General features: G+C 39.2%; 1 protein-coding gene across 1 annotated transcript; it reads left to right on the forward strand.

Annotated features, from left to right (window-relative positions):
* Positions 1 to 10,482: 10,482 nt before the first annotated feature.
* On the forward strand, positions 10,483 to 15,160 carry LOC115372515 (urokinase-type plasminogen activator-like). Its single transcript, XM_030070488.1, has 11 exons — positions 10,483 to 10,619; positions 11,264 to 11,369; positions 11,490 to 11,556; positions 11,677 to 11,830; positions 11,945 to 12,027; positions 12,146 to 12,187; positions 12,343 to 12,523; positions 12,865 to 13,016; positions 13,912 to 14,052; positions 14,160 to 14,308; positions 14,956 to 15,160. The coding sequence occupies exons 2-11, from the start codon at positions 11,322 to 11,324 to the stop codon at positions 15,148 to 15,150; spliced, it is 1,212 nt and encodes a 403-aa protein (XP_029926348.1). The 5' UTR covers positions 10,483 to 10,619; positions 11,264 to 11,321; the 3' UTR covers positions 15,151 to 15,160.
* The last annotated feature ends 1,720 nt before the right edge of the window (positions 15,161 to 16,880 follow it).

The following is a 16,880-nucleotide window of genomic DNA, read 5'->3' on the forward strand; positions in this document are numbered from 1 at the left end:
CATTACTGTTGAGCTTAATCGAAAATAAAATTTGATCATTATAATAAATGTCATTATTTGTTTTCATTCCGATGCCCTCTCTCTCTCTCTCTCTCTCTCTCTCTCTCTCTCTCTCTCTCTCTCTCTCTCTCTCTCTCTCTCTCTCTCTCTCACTCTCGTTTCTTGCCTGCTGTGGGGATGAAGTAGCAGCTAGTAGCAGAGAAATGAATGATGAATAAATCTAAATGACTCTAATAGAGTGTGATTGCTACAGAAATCATTTAAAACAGATATGTCCACCTGCAAAAGCTGAAGGACATTTGAATTTTGCAGCAGTTTGATAAAAATTGAAAAAGAGACACACTTTATATTTAAAAAAAAAAGAAAAGAAAAGAAAAAAGAAAGTAAATGTGCAAACAAAATTCTCTTATATTTAAAAAAGTTGAAAAAAGGCACTTTGGATGACAGAATGAAAGCCAACCTGAACCTTGAATGGTGGAGAAATACAACTAGCAAATCTAGAAATAAATAAATAAATAAATACAGTTTTTTGAAATTGCTAAAACACAAAACCCAATTCTCTGAACCAAATGACTAAACATATTTAATAAAACTAGCCCCCATTTGCCAAAACCATAAACACATTTCACATGAAGACACAATTCACAAAACGCAATCCTCCTTTTCTCATAAATCTAAACACATTTTGTCTTGCTAAAACACAAGTTGCAAAAAACTCTGCTCAAACTCTCAAATCAAAGCTCATGTGATGCAAAATGCTTGCCACAGTCAGCAAAATTTGAACACAATGAACACACCTGGCTTCATTCATTAAACATAACAACTCAAAATTGAAGACAATTGTTGCAAATGATGTAACCACACCTATAAAAGCCAGTTCAGAGTGTACAGTTTGCTGAAGGTTCCAAACGTACACCACAATGGACAGAGGCAGAGTCAGAGGAAGAGGAGTTCGAGTCAGAGGAGGGAGAGGGGCAGGCCAAAGAGGGAGAACAAGACAAACTCGCACCATCATTACCAACGAGATGTGAGCAACAGCCATTGACCATGGTATGGCATGGCATTGTCCATGGCATGACAAAGGCTGAAGCAGGACTAAGAGTCCGTCCAAACTTGAGTAGGTTCTCAGTGGCCACCATTATCCGGGCATTCAGAGAACACAACAGGTACTGTACTGTACTGTATTGTTGTGTTGGTCACTACAGTAGATTTTTTACAGTATAGTGGAGTATTTGGTTTCATTTCAGTAACCTTGCTATATTTCAAAACATGTCCATTGATGCATTTTTTTTTACAGTTTTTCTCGATTGCTAAGGCACATTTCTTGAAAGTTGCTCTCCTTTTCACTAACATGTGAACACAAAACCCAATTTTCAAGCTACATTCACAAAACCTCAGACTCCTCTTGCAAAACCAAATTTTCACCTCAAAACAGTTCAATCTGTGCTCAAAACTGAACTATGTTGTCAAATTGTGCCTCGAGTCAATCAAAATTAAAAACACTACTGAGCAGTCACTAAACACTACATAGAAAAATAGAAAACACAATGCTCAGGACATGAAGCTGTACAAATAAATGTTTAGTGTTCACTGTAGGCTAAATGCATGTTGCAAAACAAAAAACCTGTGCATTTAGCACTTGTACATAGTAAAAAAAAAAAAAAGTACAAAAAACAGAAATCTTGTGTATTTACAAGTAGCACTTGCACAGTACAAAAACAAACAGAAATCTTGTGCATTTAGCACTTGTATACAGTAAGCCTACGTAAAAATAAAGTACATAAATATACAAATGAGAAGGGCATTACTCAGCCACAGCATCATTTCTCCGTACTGGGTCGACCTCCTCAACCACCTCTATCACCTCAACCTCCTCGACCTCCTCGACCTCCTCGACCACCTCGACCTCCTCTCACACACACTCCTCCTCTCAGATTTCTATCCATTGTAGGGCCTCCCAAAGCAGTGCTCTCTGAACTGGCTTACAGTTTTTTTCAATCGCTTTTTCCAGTATAAAGGAACTGGGGTCCACTTTGTCATCATCTTCACCTCCAAACCACAGCAGAAGTTTTCTTTTGCAAATGTGTTCATACCTTTTCATTGGATTCACACATTTTTCACGCTCTTTTGCACAACACTTCTCACATGTGTCATTTACATGGCCCTGACTCCATTGACTTCACTGTGGTAATCAAAAGCAAAACATCTGCTCACAGCTGATAGAAATGACCTGCATCACTGTGAAATCACTAGTGCACCTGCATCACTGCCCTTTCCACAAATCATCATTCACCAATCAATCAGTATGCACCTACAAAAAAGGGGCCTATAAATTGTATTCTGTATTTTTTTTCTCAACTCCTTTGAGTTTTTCTGTGTAATACTGCATGTGAATTACCGTATTTCAGTTTTTGCCATCAATACAGTACAATTTCACTTCAAAGTCTTTCTGAGTTTGGATGCAATTCTTTACTGTAAGTTCACATTTGAATGTGCAGCACACAGGAGAACCTTGTTCAAACTGATCGCTGTATTTTGTATTCTGCTGTCAACTGTGTTACAGTACAGTAGAGCTGACTGAAGGAATCTACTCATTTGGGCAGAAGTTGAGTTGTTTGAGGGAAATATTGGATTTTGGTACTTGCTTTACAATATGTAACAATGTAAATTGTCAAAAATATGACTGCAATACACACAGGGAAAAAAGTAAGGTTGAACCTGCTCAGACTGAAAAGGGTATGTTGCATTTTGGTGTTGAGTATGAAGTGAGTGAGTGGCTGGATTATGTCGCTTGACTGCAAGTTGTATTGGATGGTGACAAAATGTGCTTTTGCTGCATGTCTGAAATGTTTTGTCATGGTAAGAGCCTTTTGCAAACAAAATGTGTTATTTTGGGAAGTGCGCCTCTCATTAGGCCAATGGATTAACTGTTTTGATACCAGGGTTTCTGAGTTGACAGAGGAGGTAAAGCGATTGAAAAAAACTGTATATATGTTCCCTCACATCATTAGCCAAAAGTGTGATCAATTTTGAGTTGTTGTGTTCAACCAGTGACACCAGTGCTTTACTTGTGTTTGACTTTTGCCACCAGTGCTCACCATTATGCCGCACAGGTGCATCACAATGAAAATGTGTTGGTAAGTTGTGTCTAAACAGGTGAAACGTGCTTATGGTTTTGCCAAAAGAGTGACTGATTCAATCAGTGGGTTCAGGCAATGGAGCATTTGGTTCAGACAATAGGGTTTAGTGTTTTAGCAATTGAGAAAAACTGTAACAGCAGAGTACATACAAGTCAGTACTGTAATGCATGTTTGTTTCTCTAGAGTTTTTCTCGTCATGGAGGTGGAAGGTGTATGACCGCCAACCTTACACAAGAAAGAACCTTCTCAGGGCTATGGACCTGGCCTGTGACAACGTGCCTGTGGAGGCCTTCCAAGGCTGGATCCGCCATGCCACGGCGTTCTTCCCACGTTGCCTGGCAAGGGACAATATTGCCTGGGATGAAGATGAGGTCCTGTGGCCCCACCCAGCTCGATAACGTGATGCTGCACAATGATTGTGGTGTGTTTGTGTGGTATAGTTCCATAAATAAAAAAAAAATCACACCCTGAGCATTGTTTTTTCAATGAGTATTGTTGTGTGTAATGGATCCTCTGTAGTGTTTGCATTGAGTTGTGATACAGTACAGTAGTGTACATACTGTATTTTCTGTAGATTTACATACTGTTCAAATGAAACACACAAATTTATGAATGCCCAATACTCTACAGTAATATATTTTGAGAACAGATACTATAAGGTTTCTAAAAATGTGTTTTGGCAGTTGTGAAAAAACGTAAAAAGAACATTCTCACACACTGAACATTGTGTTTTCAGTTATTTCGTTGTAGTGTGTAATGATGCGTATAGTGTTTAAATTTTTGCAGGCTTTGAGCAGCTGTTTTGGTGTGAAAGTTTGAGTTTTGAAAAGAGAAGGTGTGGTTTTGTGTATGTAGCTTTAGAGAAGTGTGTTGTGTTTAGAGTTTTGAGAAAATGGAGGAAAGTTTTGTGAAATGTGTTTTAGCAATTTTAAAAAACTGTAAAAACACTCTGAAATTTGAACAGTAAAGTGAAACTCGTGAAACAGCAACAAAAAGATGCTTTACATGCTGTAGACCTGACCGGCCTAAAAGTGCACATACAAACAAGCCTGTTACTGCATTTAGGAAACAGGGGATTGAAGACATTTTAAAACTTCACAAGACCTCGTTTTGAGAGAACATATTTTAACATTTGCAGGATATCCACGGGTGGATACCCTGTAAAAAAAACCCCGCTATTAATGTCTACAGTCCAATGTGGATCTGCACTGAGTTGACCAAAAAAGAAATTGGTTTGGAGCCCGAAAAGTTGTTTCCCAGCTGGAACCGAAAAACAATAGGCCTTCCTTGATCTGAAGAGTGAACCGTGACAACTTCTGTGCATGTGTCATTTTCCACAGGTTGTTTATTTGCATTGTTCATTGTGTAATGCCCTCCGTGGATGATGCATCCTTCATTGCAATGTTTCCGCTCAGAACTGGTGGAAACACGGGCGGGTTTGCAAGATGGCGCCAAGATCCCAAGCACCTTGAACAAAGCCGGTTCAAGAACAAGAGTTAGTTTGGTGGGAAAGGGGTTTTAGTGACTGTCTTTTGATTGTACACATGATCCAGACTGTAGCAAACAAGTGGTTAAAAAACTAAGGGCTCATATAGTTTATATTATAGTCTTCTCTTTTTTTTTTTTTTTCTGGCTTGTCTTTGTCTTTCTATGCTCACTAGATGGTGCAATATCTCAGCTTCAGTGCAGCTAAGATCCACTCCTGCACTTCAAGCCATGCAGTGTTGCGTGCACAAAATCTGAATGGGACAGAGGTTAAATTGTGTAATGCCTCATCTCTCCCTTTTACCGCTCACATCTACACCGGTCATATCAGATGAAATGGAGCCACAACCCCCAAAGTTTGAGTTAAAAGTCTTATGGTAAGGGGGAGCCAGCCTTTTACCTTTCAGATTTATTTAAAATGTTGTTTATTCTTATTTTTATGTTTACTCTTCTACCATTTTCCTATATTACAATTTATATTTGCTTGAAGTTCCTCCAATTGGACAATAGGTTTATGCTACATAGAGTAAACTAAAATCCTAACAGCTGAACTAAAATGACCCTCAAAACTAATGCATGTAAAATGCAACTCGACAAGCCCACATCATCTCAGCCAACATTTATCAAGATCATCATCTCAGAACTGAGGTCAGATGTCATTAGTATTTCCCACCACTGAATGCAAAACACTTCTTACTTTCAACTGTGAGCATTCTATTAAAGCAGAATTGTTTTTTTTTTTTAAGGTATCAGTTCCCCAGAACAACCAGGTGGTTTCTGGGTTACGGTGAAAACCTGCTTTTAAAAAACTTTCAGAGAAAACCTCAAGGGAGAAAATGAATGAAATTAACATGTCATCCAATCTAATGTCTAATGTGCAATCTAATGTGCCAACGTGTGGATTTCTATGAAACGTGTTGAGAAACGCAGCAGCCGGCCTGCCCACATGTCTTAATATATATCAGGCTGGATCAAAATAGCACACGGTCTGGTGGCAACTCTATTTTTAAAAAAATATTTGACTCTTAGCATCCTCTGGTGGGCCTCTGTTTCTCAGTTCCTTCCTCATTTTTCTTCACACTGATGTCAACATTTCTGACGTGCCAATTTTCACAGCCCTCAGAAATGCAGAAGCCCACATGTTGTGTTTTGGACCTTGAAATTTTAGGGGAATCACATCAGAGCTACTGGAACTATGGTAACACGCATACCATGTCTACCAAGTCAGATGAGTGTATGTGCATCACTTAGTGCACTGGTGTGTATGTGTGTCTGTGTGTGTCTGTGTGTAATTGATCCCTCATACTGACACACAGGATGTAGGACCCACAGTCATCCAACACAGTTACCACAGAAAATAGTATTTTGAAGGTGTAACAGAGCAGGAGGGGGGAGACGAAACATTTTACATTTATTGCCTTTAGCTGATCCACAGTGAATTATAGTAATTACAGAGCCAGGAATATCCGAGATTAAAGATGTAAATTTATGAGGAAACAAAACTTTATATATGATTAATTTTTGATTATAAATTATAAATTGAAATATTTTTTTTTCTTTTTCTTTTCTCTTTTTTCTTTTTCATTAACATGATTGGTACTTATTATCTGTATATACTGTTTATAGTGTGAATTATGCTTCATATCTTGCTATCCACTTTGCTTCTGTAATACGTGAAATTTCCCCACCGTGGGACTAATAAAGGAATATCTTATCTTATCTTATCTTATCTTATAACAGATGAGCATGCAGCATTAGAAACTGAATAAATTGATCGCACAACGCTATATTGTGTCATGCTGTGCAGGTCCACATATGTGAGTATCAAGCCTGTTTTACATGTTAACCTCAGCAAAGTCAATTCCTGTCCCTGAAACTCCCCCTCATCATTTTCTGATAAATTGCACAGTGTTTTTGCTTTGTTACACACAGATCTGTTTTTCATTCTTCACTCAAACACACATACAAATTTGCAGACAAGGACGGAGAGAGAAACAGTGTCCCTCTCCGCGTCTTGAACATATCACTGAACATATCAACACCCAAGCCACAAAAAGGCAAAAGCAACTAATAAGTCTGTGTATTTCAGTCAGTTTCCTGTAAGCTTACGCTGTCAGTCGTGTGAGCCCACACCCTAAACCCAAAAAGCAAAAAGGACTCATTTATTCCCACTGCAGTTAGACAGATTAGATATATCTAATGTTATCTAATGTTGTAACATTATTTTTGGGGGGTATTTCTGTTCTACTAAAACATTTTACATTTATTGCCTTTAGTTGATCCACAGTGAATTATAGTAATTACAAAGCCAGGAATATTCAAGATAAAAGTTGTAAATTTATGAGGAAAAAAAACTTGGATAATCACCGAGATTAAAGTGGTGAATTTACAGGACAAACAAACACACAAATCTATGAGGAAAAAACTCAAAACCTCTGAGATTATAAGGTCAAAAGACTAGTTGAATATATAAATATAAAGTTGAAAAGACTAAACAAATTTGTTTTTCTTTTATTTGTTTTTTTTTCTTTTTCTTTTTGTTCAAGGAACCAGATGGCTTCACTTTGCAACGTTGGATCAGCCTTACACTGCACACGCTGCTGCTTGCCGTGTATCACACCTGCGGTTGAAAACCTTATCAAATGGATCAAATTTAATCCTCTGCTGATGTACAGAGAGAGAAGAAAAAAGACAGCAAATGTTGCTGTGTGTCGAGTTGTAAGAAGTGCGCTCACTTTAAATGAAGTTGTTAGGTTTTGTTAGGTTAGGTAGTGCTTCTTTTCCAAATGCTTGAATACAAATACTTAACTTTGATCAGATTTAGTAACAAAGAAATACTTGTGATTTTAGCCCAGAATCACAACATTATCATCAGCATCCAGACTTTGAAGTGACATTGTCGTAACTTGGACCTATTCAAAAGAAAACAACACACTGATTTAGGTGAGGTGATAGAGGATAGAGGTTTGTTTTTGTTTTGTTTTTTTTGTAAATTTGTGAGTTTGGTTTCTCGTGAATTTACCACTATAATCCAAGGTTTTTCTCTGAATATTAACCCCCTTCTCCAGCTCCATAATTTTTTTGTCCCCCCTTACAATGACACAAATACACAGTGGTACATATGAGAGAGCAAACATAAGAGAGAACATAAGAATATTTAATCTGCAACAGAAATTGGGGGTGATTGATGTCCTGATTGGAGTGGGATGGTTGTTTCTGCCATTGGGGAATCAGGGGGGAGTTCAGATGGAGCAATGGAAACCTGGAAAGTCTGGAATGTCATTTTATGTCTCACCCGTTCCATCTTTCAACTGGCCTCAAGCATCAACAACCAAGGCTTGTTTTTTTTTTTTTGTTTTTTCTTGTTCATAATTTTTCCCACTGCTGGAATAAGTTCCTGTTCTACTTGTAAAACATCTGAGCACAACTTAAAGTAGGCCTAGACATTAAAGTGATAATACTGATAAAAGTGAATAAATTGATTGAACGATATTATTCTGTGTCATGCTGCTGTGTCATATGTGAGTATCAAGCCTGTTTTACATGTTTACTTCAGCAAAGTCAATTCCTGTCCCAGAAACTCTTCACAAAGGCATCAAGTCTGGTTATTCCCCCCGTCAGAGGGAAGGAAGTGCCGGTAACAAAGTGATGAGGCCACATGTAAGGTTATGATTTCCGTAAAGAAATCCCCTTGATGATTAAACAGGACTTTGTCATTAATGCTCATTGTTTTGGAAGAAATTCTCAGCCTCAGTGCTTACATTGTATCCAGCCTGTTGTGAAAGTCAAATTTTGTGATTTGCAATTTATTTTTTCCTGAATTAACTAACCCTCTTCCACCGACCCTGTCTAATTCGGATTGAATGACATTAAAGAAGTTAAACACACTTATCTGATAAAAGTACCATCTTCATATCAGTGAGGGGTGTGCTTTTAAATCCCAATTACTATTGCTGGTGTCTGCATGTTGGCACACACAGGACTCTTGGTGTCAAGACTGAAGAGGAACTTCCAAAGCCATATTTATACATAGTGTCAGTAGAAGTGAGAACTTGTTTGCATTGTGATGATCATGTGCTCTATTTTTTTTTTTTTTTTTTTTTTGTTGCTGCAATTTCTTGCTTTTCTACCCAGGAGGTACAAACATCTGGTTCACTGGATTCCTAAAATGTAACAATTTGCAGCTGTTGGTGAATCCCTGAGTTTAGTCATTGAGGTTTTAAAACAGAACAGCAGTGATGCAGGATAAGCATCATTATGCGTTTCATCATTTTCTGATAAATTGCACAGTGCTTTTGCTTTGGTACACACAGATCTGTTTTTCTTTCTTCACTCAAACACACATACAAATTTGCAGACAAGGACGGAGAGAGAAACAGTGTCCCTCCCCGCTTCTTGAACATATCACTGAATATATCAACACCCAAGCCACAAAAAGGCAAAACCAACTAATAGGTCTGTGTATTTCAGTTTCCTGTAAACCTATGCGGTCAGTGGTGTGAGTCCACACCCTAAAACCAAAAAGCAAAAAGGACTCATTTATTCCCACTGCAGTTAGACAGATTAGATATATCTAATGTTATAACATTATTTTTGGGGCATTTCTACTCTACTAGACAGTCACAGTGGAGAGAGACTGGTAAGACAGGGCAGAGAGCAGAGTTTTATTATAGCTTTGTATTTTTCATTTGTTTTACTTTCATTTTGGTTTTAATTTTTGTTTACAATTCAGTTTAGTTTCAGTTAGTTCCCAGAGATGATTTGCCCAGTTCTTGTTGATTCAAATTGTTTAATTTTTTTTGTTTCAGTATTATTATTATTATTATTATTATTATTATTATTATTATTATTATTATTATATGGGGGGTGTTTGTCAGAATAGGTATTCCAATCCAAACCCAACACTTAGTGAAGGCAGCTGACTCCCAGTCATGTCGACGTCCCAGTCTCAATAAACATCAGCCACAACATCTTCTCATGCTGTTTGTGGTGGCACATTTGAACAAGCAGACAAAGACTAAAACTAAACACATTGTCTGTCTATTTTTTTTTTTTTTTTTTTTTTTTTTGGTTTGTTTTATTTTAGTTAATTTGTGCACAATATTGTTACAGTTAGATTTTATTTTTTGTAAAGTCTAATTTTTATTTTTTTTAGTCAAGTAAACTTTTTTTTTTTTTAAATCTAGTTTTAGTTTTTTAGTTTTTAGCTTAGTTTTAGTGAACAATACCAAGCTTGGCAGAGAGAGGAGCTGACATGCAGCAGCAGGCCCGGGCCTCTTGAACCCAGGCCGCTGCAGCTCAGCCTCAGTATTAAATGGGATGTGCTCTACACAGTGAGCCGCTGGGGCTCCTCCAGCTAAGCAACTTTTCATTGCACTACATCACACGATAATCTTCCTGTTTGGTCTTAAACACTGACATTGGTCCATATAGTGGCTATTGTGATGCCCTGCATTGTTATTGTTTTTGTATGTATCTTTATTTTTTAGTTTGACTGCAAACCCTGTCTGTAAACTAAATTTCCCTTATGAAGCAATTAAATTGAATTAAACTGAAAACCTCAGTATATGAACTTCTAACAGCCCCTCTACTTGTGAGATCTGCACCTAACATTGTGATTGCCTTATTTGGACTTGCATGTGTTTTAGATGTGGGAGGGTATTTTTGTTTGGGTGTATGTGATGCAAAACATGACACATTCTGTGGTCTAGGGTTTGCTGATCATTTATTAAGTGTGACTGATATTCTGACACATGGTGGCTTAAACCCCTCCCACTTGTGTTTTATAGGGGAGGCAACACAGGACGGCCAGACAGAGAGATTCAACACTCACCGCTAAGGAGGTACTAACTCAGACAGTCAAAATCATCCTGCAGGATATTTTTTTAGCTTGAGCCACAATACAGGCAAATACCACAGGATATTTTGACCAGAGAACAGCCAATTAGAATAACAAGGTCCTGCTGCACCACGATCTCAGGTTTGGGCTGAAAGGTAAGAAAATCTCTCTACACTTCCCTCACTGTACGACTGAGCTGCATACGAACAGATAAGGAGTCTTAAAAATATTATTGAGACAGCGAATGTTAAAACATGTAGTAAATAGAAAACCAAGCTATTTAATTCCAGAAAAATGCATAGAAGTAATAAAGCTTCAACCATATAACAATCTCCTTTTGATGTCCCAACTCCACTGATACTGTATCCTGCAGAGATAATAGCAAGATGTGAAGTGTTCATAATACAGAGCAAATATGATAGAGTGAATTGTAAATGCTATGCAGCAATCAGCAAGAACCAGCAGGTTGATGTTGCACTGACTGTACAGATGATGATTGCAGATTGTTTACAGTACACTACGCACAGAGTGAGCATGCTCTATCTGTTTTCTCTCTGTGTGCCAAGCCCACATTGTAGAGCAGTTGGAGGGTGCATAAAGCGAACACATGGAGATAGTCACACTTAAACCCCATATCTCCTCAACAGCACACAACATGTTTCTGTTCTTTCGTATTTAAGTGTGTCTCTGTGTGTGTGGTGGAGATAACTTCCATTTAGGGAAGAGGGTGTTTTCAGTTTGCTCTGTGGGAAGTGCAGGTTTGTGATTTTCCATTTCTGTAAATTGTTTTCTATTTCAGTCCATCTACAGACAGACAAAAGCATCCCCTATAAGGAGAAGAGGAACCAGAAAAGAAGATGAAGCTGTTTGTCATTCTAGCACTTGTAGCAATCTGTAGCAACACGGTAAGAACAATCAGAGGAAATAACTTTGGGTTTCATTCAGCTTTTACTTCACATTCCGGCAGGCTAGACGCTAGACTGATGACAAACACCTGTGACGAAATTTGTCTGTCCTCCTCTCAGGTGTCTGCAAGGAACTTGTCCCGTAGAAAGCCCTCATGGCCGCACAGCACACGGGACACTCATAGAGGTATGGAGCCTGTGGACCGGCTGCACAATCATGCCATAGTTGACTTTTTCAAATCCAGTTTGTGTATTTAAGCACGCACTGTTTGTTTGCAACTGCATCGTTCTTCTCATGCCTCTGCAGCGCGACCATCAGCGAGGACATGCCTGTTGGAGGACGGGACAAGCTACAGGGGCTCTGTCTCTGTGTCGGCATACGGCCACAGTTGCCTCAGATGGTTCAAGTTTGAATGGACCTCAGAGGCCGCAAAGGGACTGGGCCCTCACAATTACTGCAGGTATTTTGTCAAAGCCACATGCCTGCACCCACCCACCTTGCACCTTGCAGCAAACATAGCAGCAAAAGGTATCATGCAGCTCATATCAAGTATTTTCATATAAATCGTTGCTAGGAATCCTGACCAGAGCTTGACGCCATGGTGCCGAGTCAAAAGAGGAACAAGGATTGTGAGAGAACTGTGCAACATTTCTAAATGTAAGATTGAAACTGGTTTCACAATTATTCATTAAACCTGATTTGTTAATTCAGCATGTCAATGTTATCCTTCTCCCACGCTGTCAGATTAACTCCATCTGTTTTCATTTCAATACAGGTCCCGTTCCAAAACCTCCTGCCCCGCCAGCTGTGGATACAGGTAGGCTCTTTGTTGTAAGCAGATTTTAAAAGAGAAAACTTCTTAATGATGACTTCCCGCAGGGTGTAGAGGATCTTCCAGTCCTTTGTTTCTCCTACATATAATTCTGTAAATTAGACAGAATCAGCTCTCACTGACTTTGTGTGTCCCTGCAGAGCTGACATGTGGCGAGATGCCATCACAGAGGATGAATAAGATAGTGGGTGGTGCTATGACATCCATAGAGTCCCAGCCATGGGTGGCAGCCATCTTCCATCGGCGCAGTGGTTTTGGGTGTGGAGGCTCACTCATCGCACCTTGTTGGGTTCTTACTGCTGCACACTGTTTCCCTGACGGGTGAGATAGACACACTCATGCATTCAAAGATACAAATACATTTTTCCACACTGTGGTTCCTCACTTTAATGGCAACTAGTGTTGCGTGTATATATTTTGTCATGGTTTTTATGTGTATGAACTGTGTGTGTTACACGAGTGTGTGCTTGTGGAGGTCCTTATGGCTCACACAGTAGAGCACGTACCACGTATCAAGGCAAAGTCATTTCCGCCTCAGGTTTGATTCTGAGCCAAGCCTGTTGCTGCATGTTATCCACTCTCTCTCTCCTGCCTTTCCTGTCTCACTCTACTGTGACTCTTGAATAATGAAAAAAATGTGTGTGTGTTTGGTTTTCACTCAGTGAGAACACCAAAATCCGGCATCTGTCTGTATACCTGGGGAAAAGTTACATCAATGACACTGATGCTGACCGGGAGCAGAAGTTCACCGTGGAACAAATGATCATACACCCCAAGTACAACAATTCCTATGGCAGCTACAACAATGACATAGGTGTGCATATGCATGAGTTTGTGTTTATGTATGTGTATGTGTGTGTGCTAGATCACAGAGGAGCAGAATTTGGACTGGGCAATTTCAATAAAATCACATATCACACTATCTTCAACAGAATACGTTAATACTGATATTGTGAAAGTGTAGCAGGGATGGCAATTGGTGCTTTTATAATATATTTACACACAAGAGATTTCATTAGTCATATTTATGTGATGAGCAAACAGAAAGAGACCTTTAGTAGAACACCTACAACAGTCTTAAACATTTGTGGCAAAATACCATTTTTCTGACTTACCCAGACTGAGACAAAGTGTGAGATACCATTTTCACCTCTGTGCCTCCAGTGGTTTGGTTTCTGTGGATGGCATTTTGTGTTAGCTTAGCATAAACACTTGAAGTCTATTGGAGTCATTAGCCTGGCTCCATCAAAGTGAAAAAAAAAAAAAAAAAAAACCTTATAGCAAAATAATCCCAAGACATGTATTTCAAATAGGCTACACGTGATAGATTGTGTAAATAAGAATGCTTTGGAGTTGCTGTAAGGATTATTTTTCCACTTTGATGGAGCTAGGCTAATGACTCCCATAGACTTCAAGTCCTTATGCTAAGCTAACAGGAATAGCTACCTACTGGCACTGAACCAACGGATGTACAGAGGTGGTATAAAACATCTTGTTTCAGTCTGGGTGAGTCAGAAATTGTATTTTGCCCAAAACATTCCTTTTATATGTTCAGAAAATTGCTTCCCTTTACTGTAATGCAGCCTTTCAAAAATACCTATCTTATATGATGATGTTGTGATATCTAAATTCCAAGACAATGTAGTGCCATATCATGATATCAATGCAATATCAATGTATCGGCCATAACTGTTGTTTCTCTATTTCAGCGCTGTTGAAGATCAAGAGCCAGGATGGCAAATGTGCGGTGCGGACACCGTCTGTGCGGACAGTTTGCCTTCCTCCACATCTCACCATGCTTCCTCCAGGAGTTGAATGCAGCATCGCAGGATTCGGCAAGGAAAGCGACAGTATGTAATCTTTAATTTTTTCAGCCCCGACAAATTTTCATGTCAGACTAATGGCTGGTCTCTTAGCTGCTCTTATGACTAACAACCGATATTGTGTCCCCCTGCAGGAGCATGGCACTTCTCTCAATACCTGAAGCAGGCAAAGGTGACGCTGCTCTCCGAGAGCGACTGTAAACGTGATCCTACATATGCCAGAGACCTGACCAGCAACATGTTCTGTGCCGCGAGCCCTACCTGGAGCACTGATTCCTGCCAGGTGAGTGCTGGAAATAAGTCTGCATGTGTGTCTGCATGTCGTCTCTGTGTTTGTGCGGGTTTCCTCCTACAGTTCCAAAGCAGGAATGAGAATGTGTGTTTATGTTTGTTTATGCCAATATGTGTCTGTCCATGCCCTGTGTGTCAAACCGGTGGCATATCCACAGTGTTTTCTTGCTTTTCGCCCAGTGCATGCTGAGATAAGCTTCAGCTACCCTGTTACAGTGAATAGGAGGAAGTGCACGGATGGATGGATGGATGGACAGATAGGTTTCAGAGAGGAGCTTTGATGTCCATTTGCAGTCTATGTGCTGATTCGGAGGCTTTTCCACCCTGCCAAGTATGCATTTCTGAGGAAAACACTTTTGAAGCAAATACACAGTTAAAATTATAAATATTTGGCTGTCCATGTGGTTCAGTTGACTGAGACATGTATGAGTGCAGCTGCAAACGCATGTTGTCAAGTCCTTCCTGGGTCTTTGTTGCATTTCTTAACCCCTTCTTGTCTCAAAGTGATATAAACTATCAATTACAGGCAAACATTATATCGGCTGCACAGGAATATCAGTATCAGTGCCCTCAAAAATCTGTATCAGTCAAATCCTACTATATATTATAAGTGTTGACAGTTGTATCCTCTCCTCACAGGGTGACTCTGGCGGTCCCTTGGTGTGTGAAGTTTCGGGCCGGATGTTTGTGTTCGGGGTGGTGAGCTGGGGCGAAGGCTGTGCCAAGCAGGACAAACCAGGAGTTTATACACGTGTCACCAACTACAACAACTGGATCGCAATGAAAACCGGCCTCCCTGCCTATGCAGCAGGAGTCATGTATCCCACAAAGTGATGCTTTGAAAGGAAATAAGTGATCAGAGGCTAATTCTCAAGACAAAATTTGGCAGCTATTTTCTATATTTATGTGGCACTGTATGTACAGTATGTACATTTCAGAGTGCACAGAGTAGCAGCTGATGGGCATCACTATTTAACAGTGTTTTCAGAATGGGTATTTATTGTGAGTATATCAACATTTAAATACCCATTGTGTATTATATGTACTGTATATAAGATTTTTTTTTCCTTTTCAACCGTAAGTTAATAAACCGCTTATTTATGAAATTATTTCTAAACCTCTCAACGTGTTGAAAGCTGGCCTTAGCGTTGAGAAATACTTTGCAATAAATGGTAATAGCATAATGATATTAAATTAAAAAATACCTGTTTTCATTTCACCCTCAAAATATTCATTCTCTCTCTCCCTGTAGTAACTCATGCACAAATGTATGCACACATGGACACTTGAAGTTCACATTCCTGTTTCTCATCTTTTTTTTTCTTCTTGCGTAAATATTTTAGAAGATTAAAGCATATGCAGCAGCTGTTAGCCGACATAACTGTGTGCCAATACCAGTGTGGTGAAAAACATTTCCAGTCATTCAAACTTGCGAGTGAAAGAAAAGAGAGAAATGGTTATGATTTCTATACACATAACTTTTTTTGCTGATCTGCAGTTGTTGAGTTTTGTTCCCCTCCCAACATCCCTAAAAAGCAGAAAACTGACAGTGAGTCATCCTGCTGCAACAACAGAATGCTGATGCTTTTATTCAGATGAATCAGAGATGGAAATTCTGAATATGAAACAAGAAGAAGACAATTTTGTCCACAGAATAAAGTAACAGCGGCACAAGAACATGGTCCTCCAGTGGATTACAAAAGTAACAATAAAAAAAAAACAAAAAACCTTTCTTCAGAGTATGGGCTACATGGTTAAAAATACACCACCGCATATTGAGGGAAACTGCCTTCCTCAGGGTATCTTGACACATAACGGTACCTTCCTCACCTTTCTCAGGCTTTTTTAATTTTTTAATCCAGTCTAGTGCCTAGTTCTTGATTTTCTGTGCCACCATCACTTTTAGCTTTACCCTGTGGACACATTTTGTCTTCTGTTTTTCTGCTGTACTCTCTTTCCAAGTATCAGTTGTTTGGTGGACCCTATTTTTCCCTATTTTGGAAATTCTATCTAATTAATTAATTGTGGTTTGGATTCTTTATGCATAATGACTCTACATTATCTTTAAAACTTAGCATCCGCTTTAAAACAGGACCAGGGAACATGGACCAGCTGGGTTCGTCCATATGACCATGTGCACTATGTATCCGCCAATACATTGTTGTTCTTGATGTTTCGTGAAAATATTCCTCTGCCAAACACTAGAGGGAGCTCTTGTGTGAAATTAATTGACCACTGCCTCCATAGCCTCCACCATACCAGAAGGTGCAGAAAGTACTTGTGTAAACAACAGTCAGGTACAGATGAAGCCAGTGGCTCCACATCTGAGGACAGTTGTAGGTTCAAATGCTTAGTGCAGAATAGAATAGAATAGAATAGAATACTGATCATTTCCCTTCAAATAAGGCAAAAGTCCAGATTTTCAACTTATAATTAGGCTCTGTGTCCACAGTCTTGTGTGAGATTGCACTATAATCAAATTCTTCCTCGGAGTTGTGAATATATCTGTTGGTATGCCAGGCTGACACCTCAGGATAAAGTGACGGCAAGGTGTTAGGGAGCCC

This window comes from Myripristis murdjan, chromosome 15, assembly GCF_902150065.1.
Source record: "Myripristis murdjan chromosome 15, fMyrMur1.1, whole genome shotgun sequence".
NCBI classification, from domain to species: Eukaryota; Metazoa; Chordata; class Actinopteri; order Holocentriformes; family Holocentridae; genus Myripristis; species Myripristis murdjan.

Coding starts and splice junctions, on each gene's coding strand:
- LOC115372515 (XM_030070488.1), top strand. CDS start 11,322: ATGAAGCTGTTTGTCATTCTAGCACTTGTAGCAATCTGTAGCAACACG. Junction 11,557..11,676: donor CACACGGGACACTCATAGAG/GTATGGAGCCTG, acceptor ATGCCTCTGCAG/CGCGACCATCAGCGAGGACA. Junction 12,188..12,342: donor CCCGCCAGCTGTGGATACAG/GTAGGCTCTTTG, acceptor GTGTCCCTGCAG/AGCTGACATGTGGCGAGATG.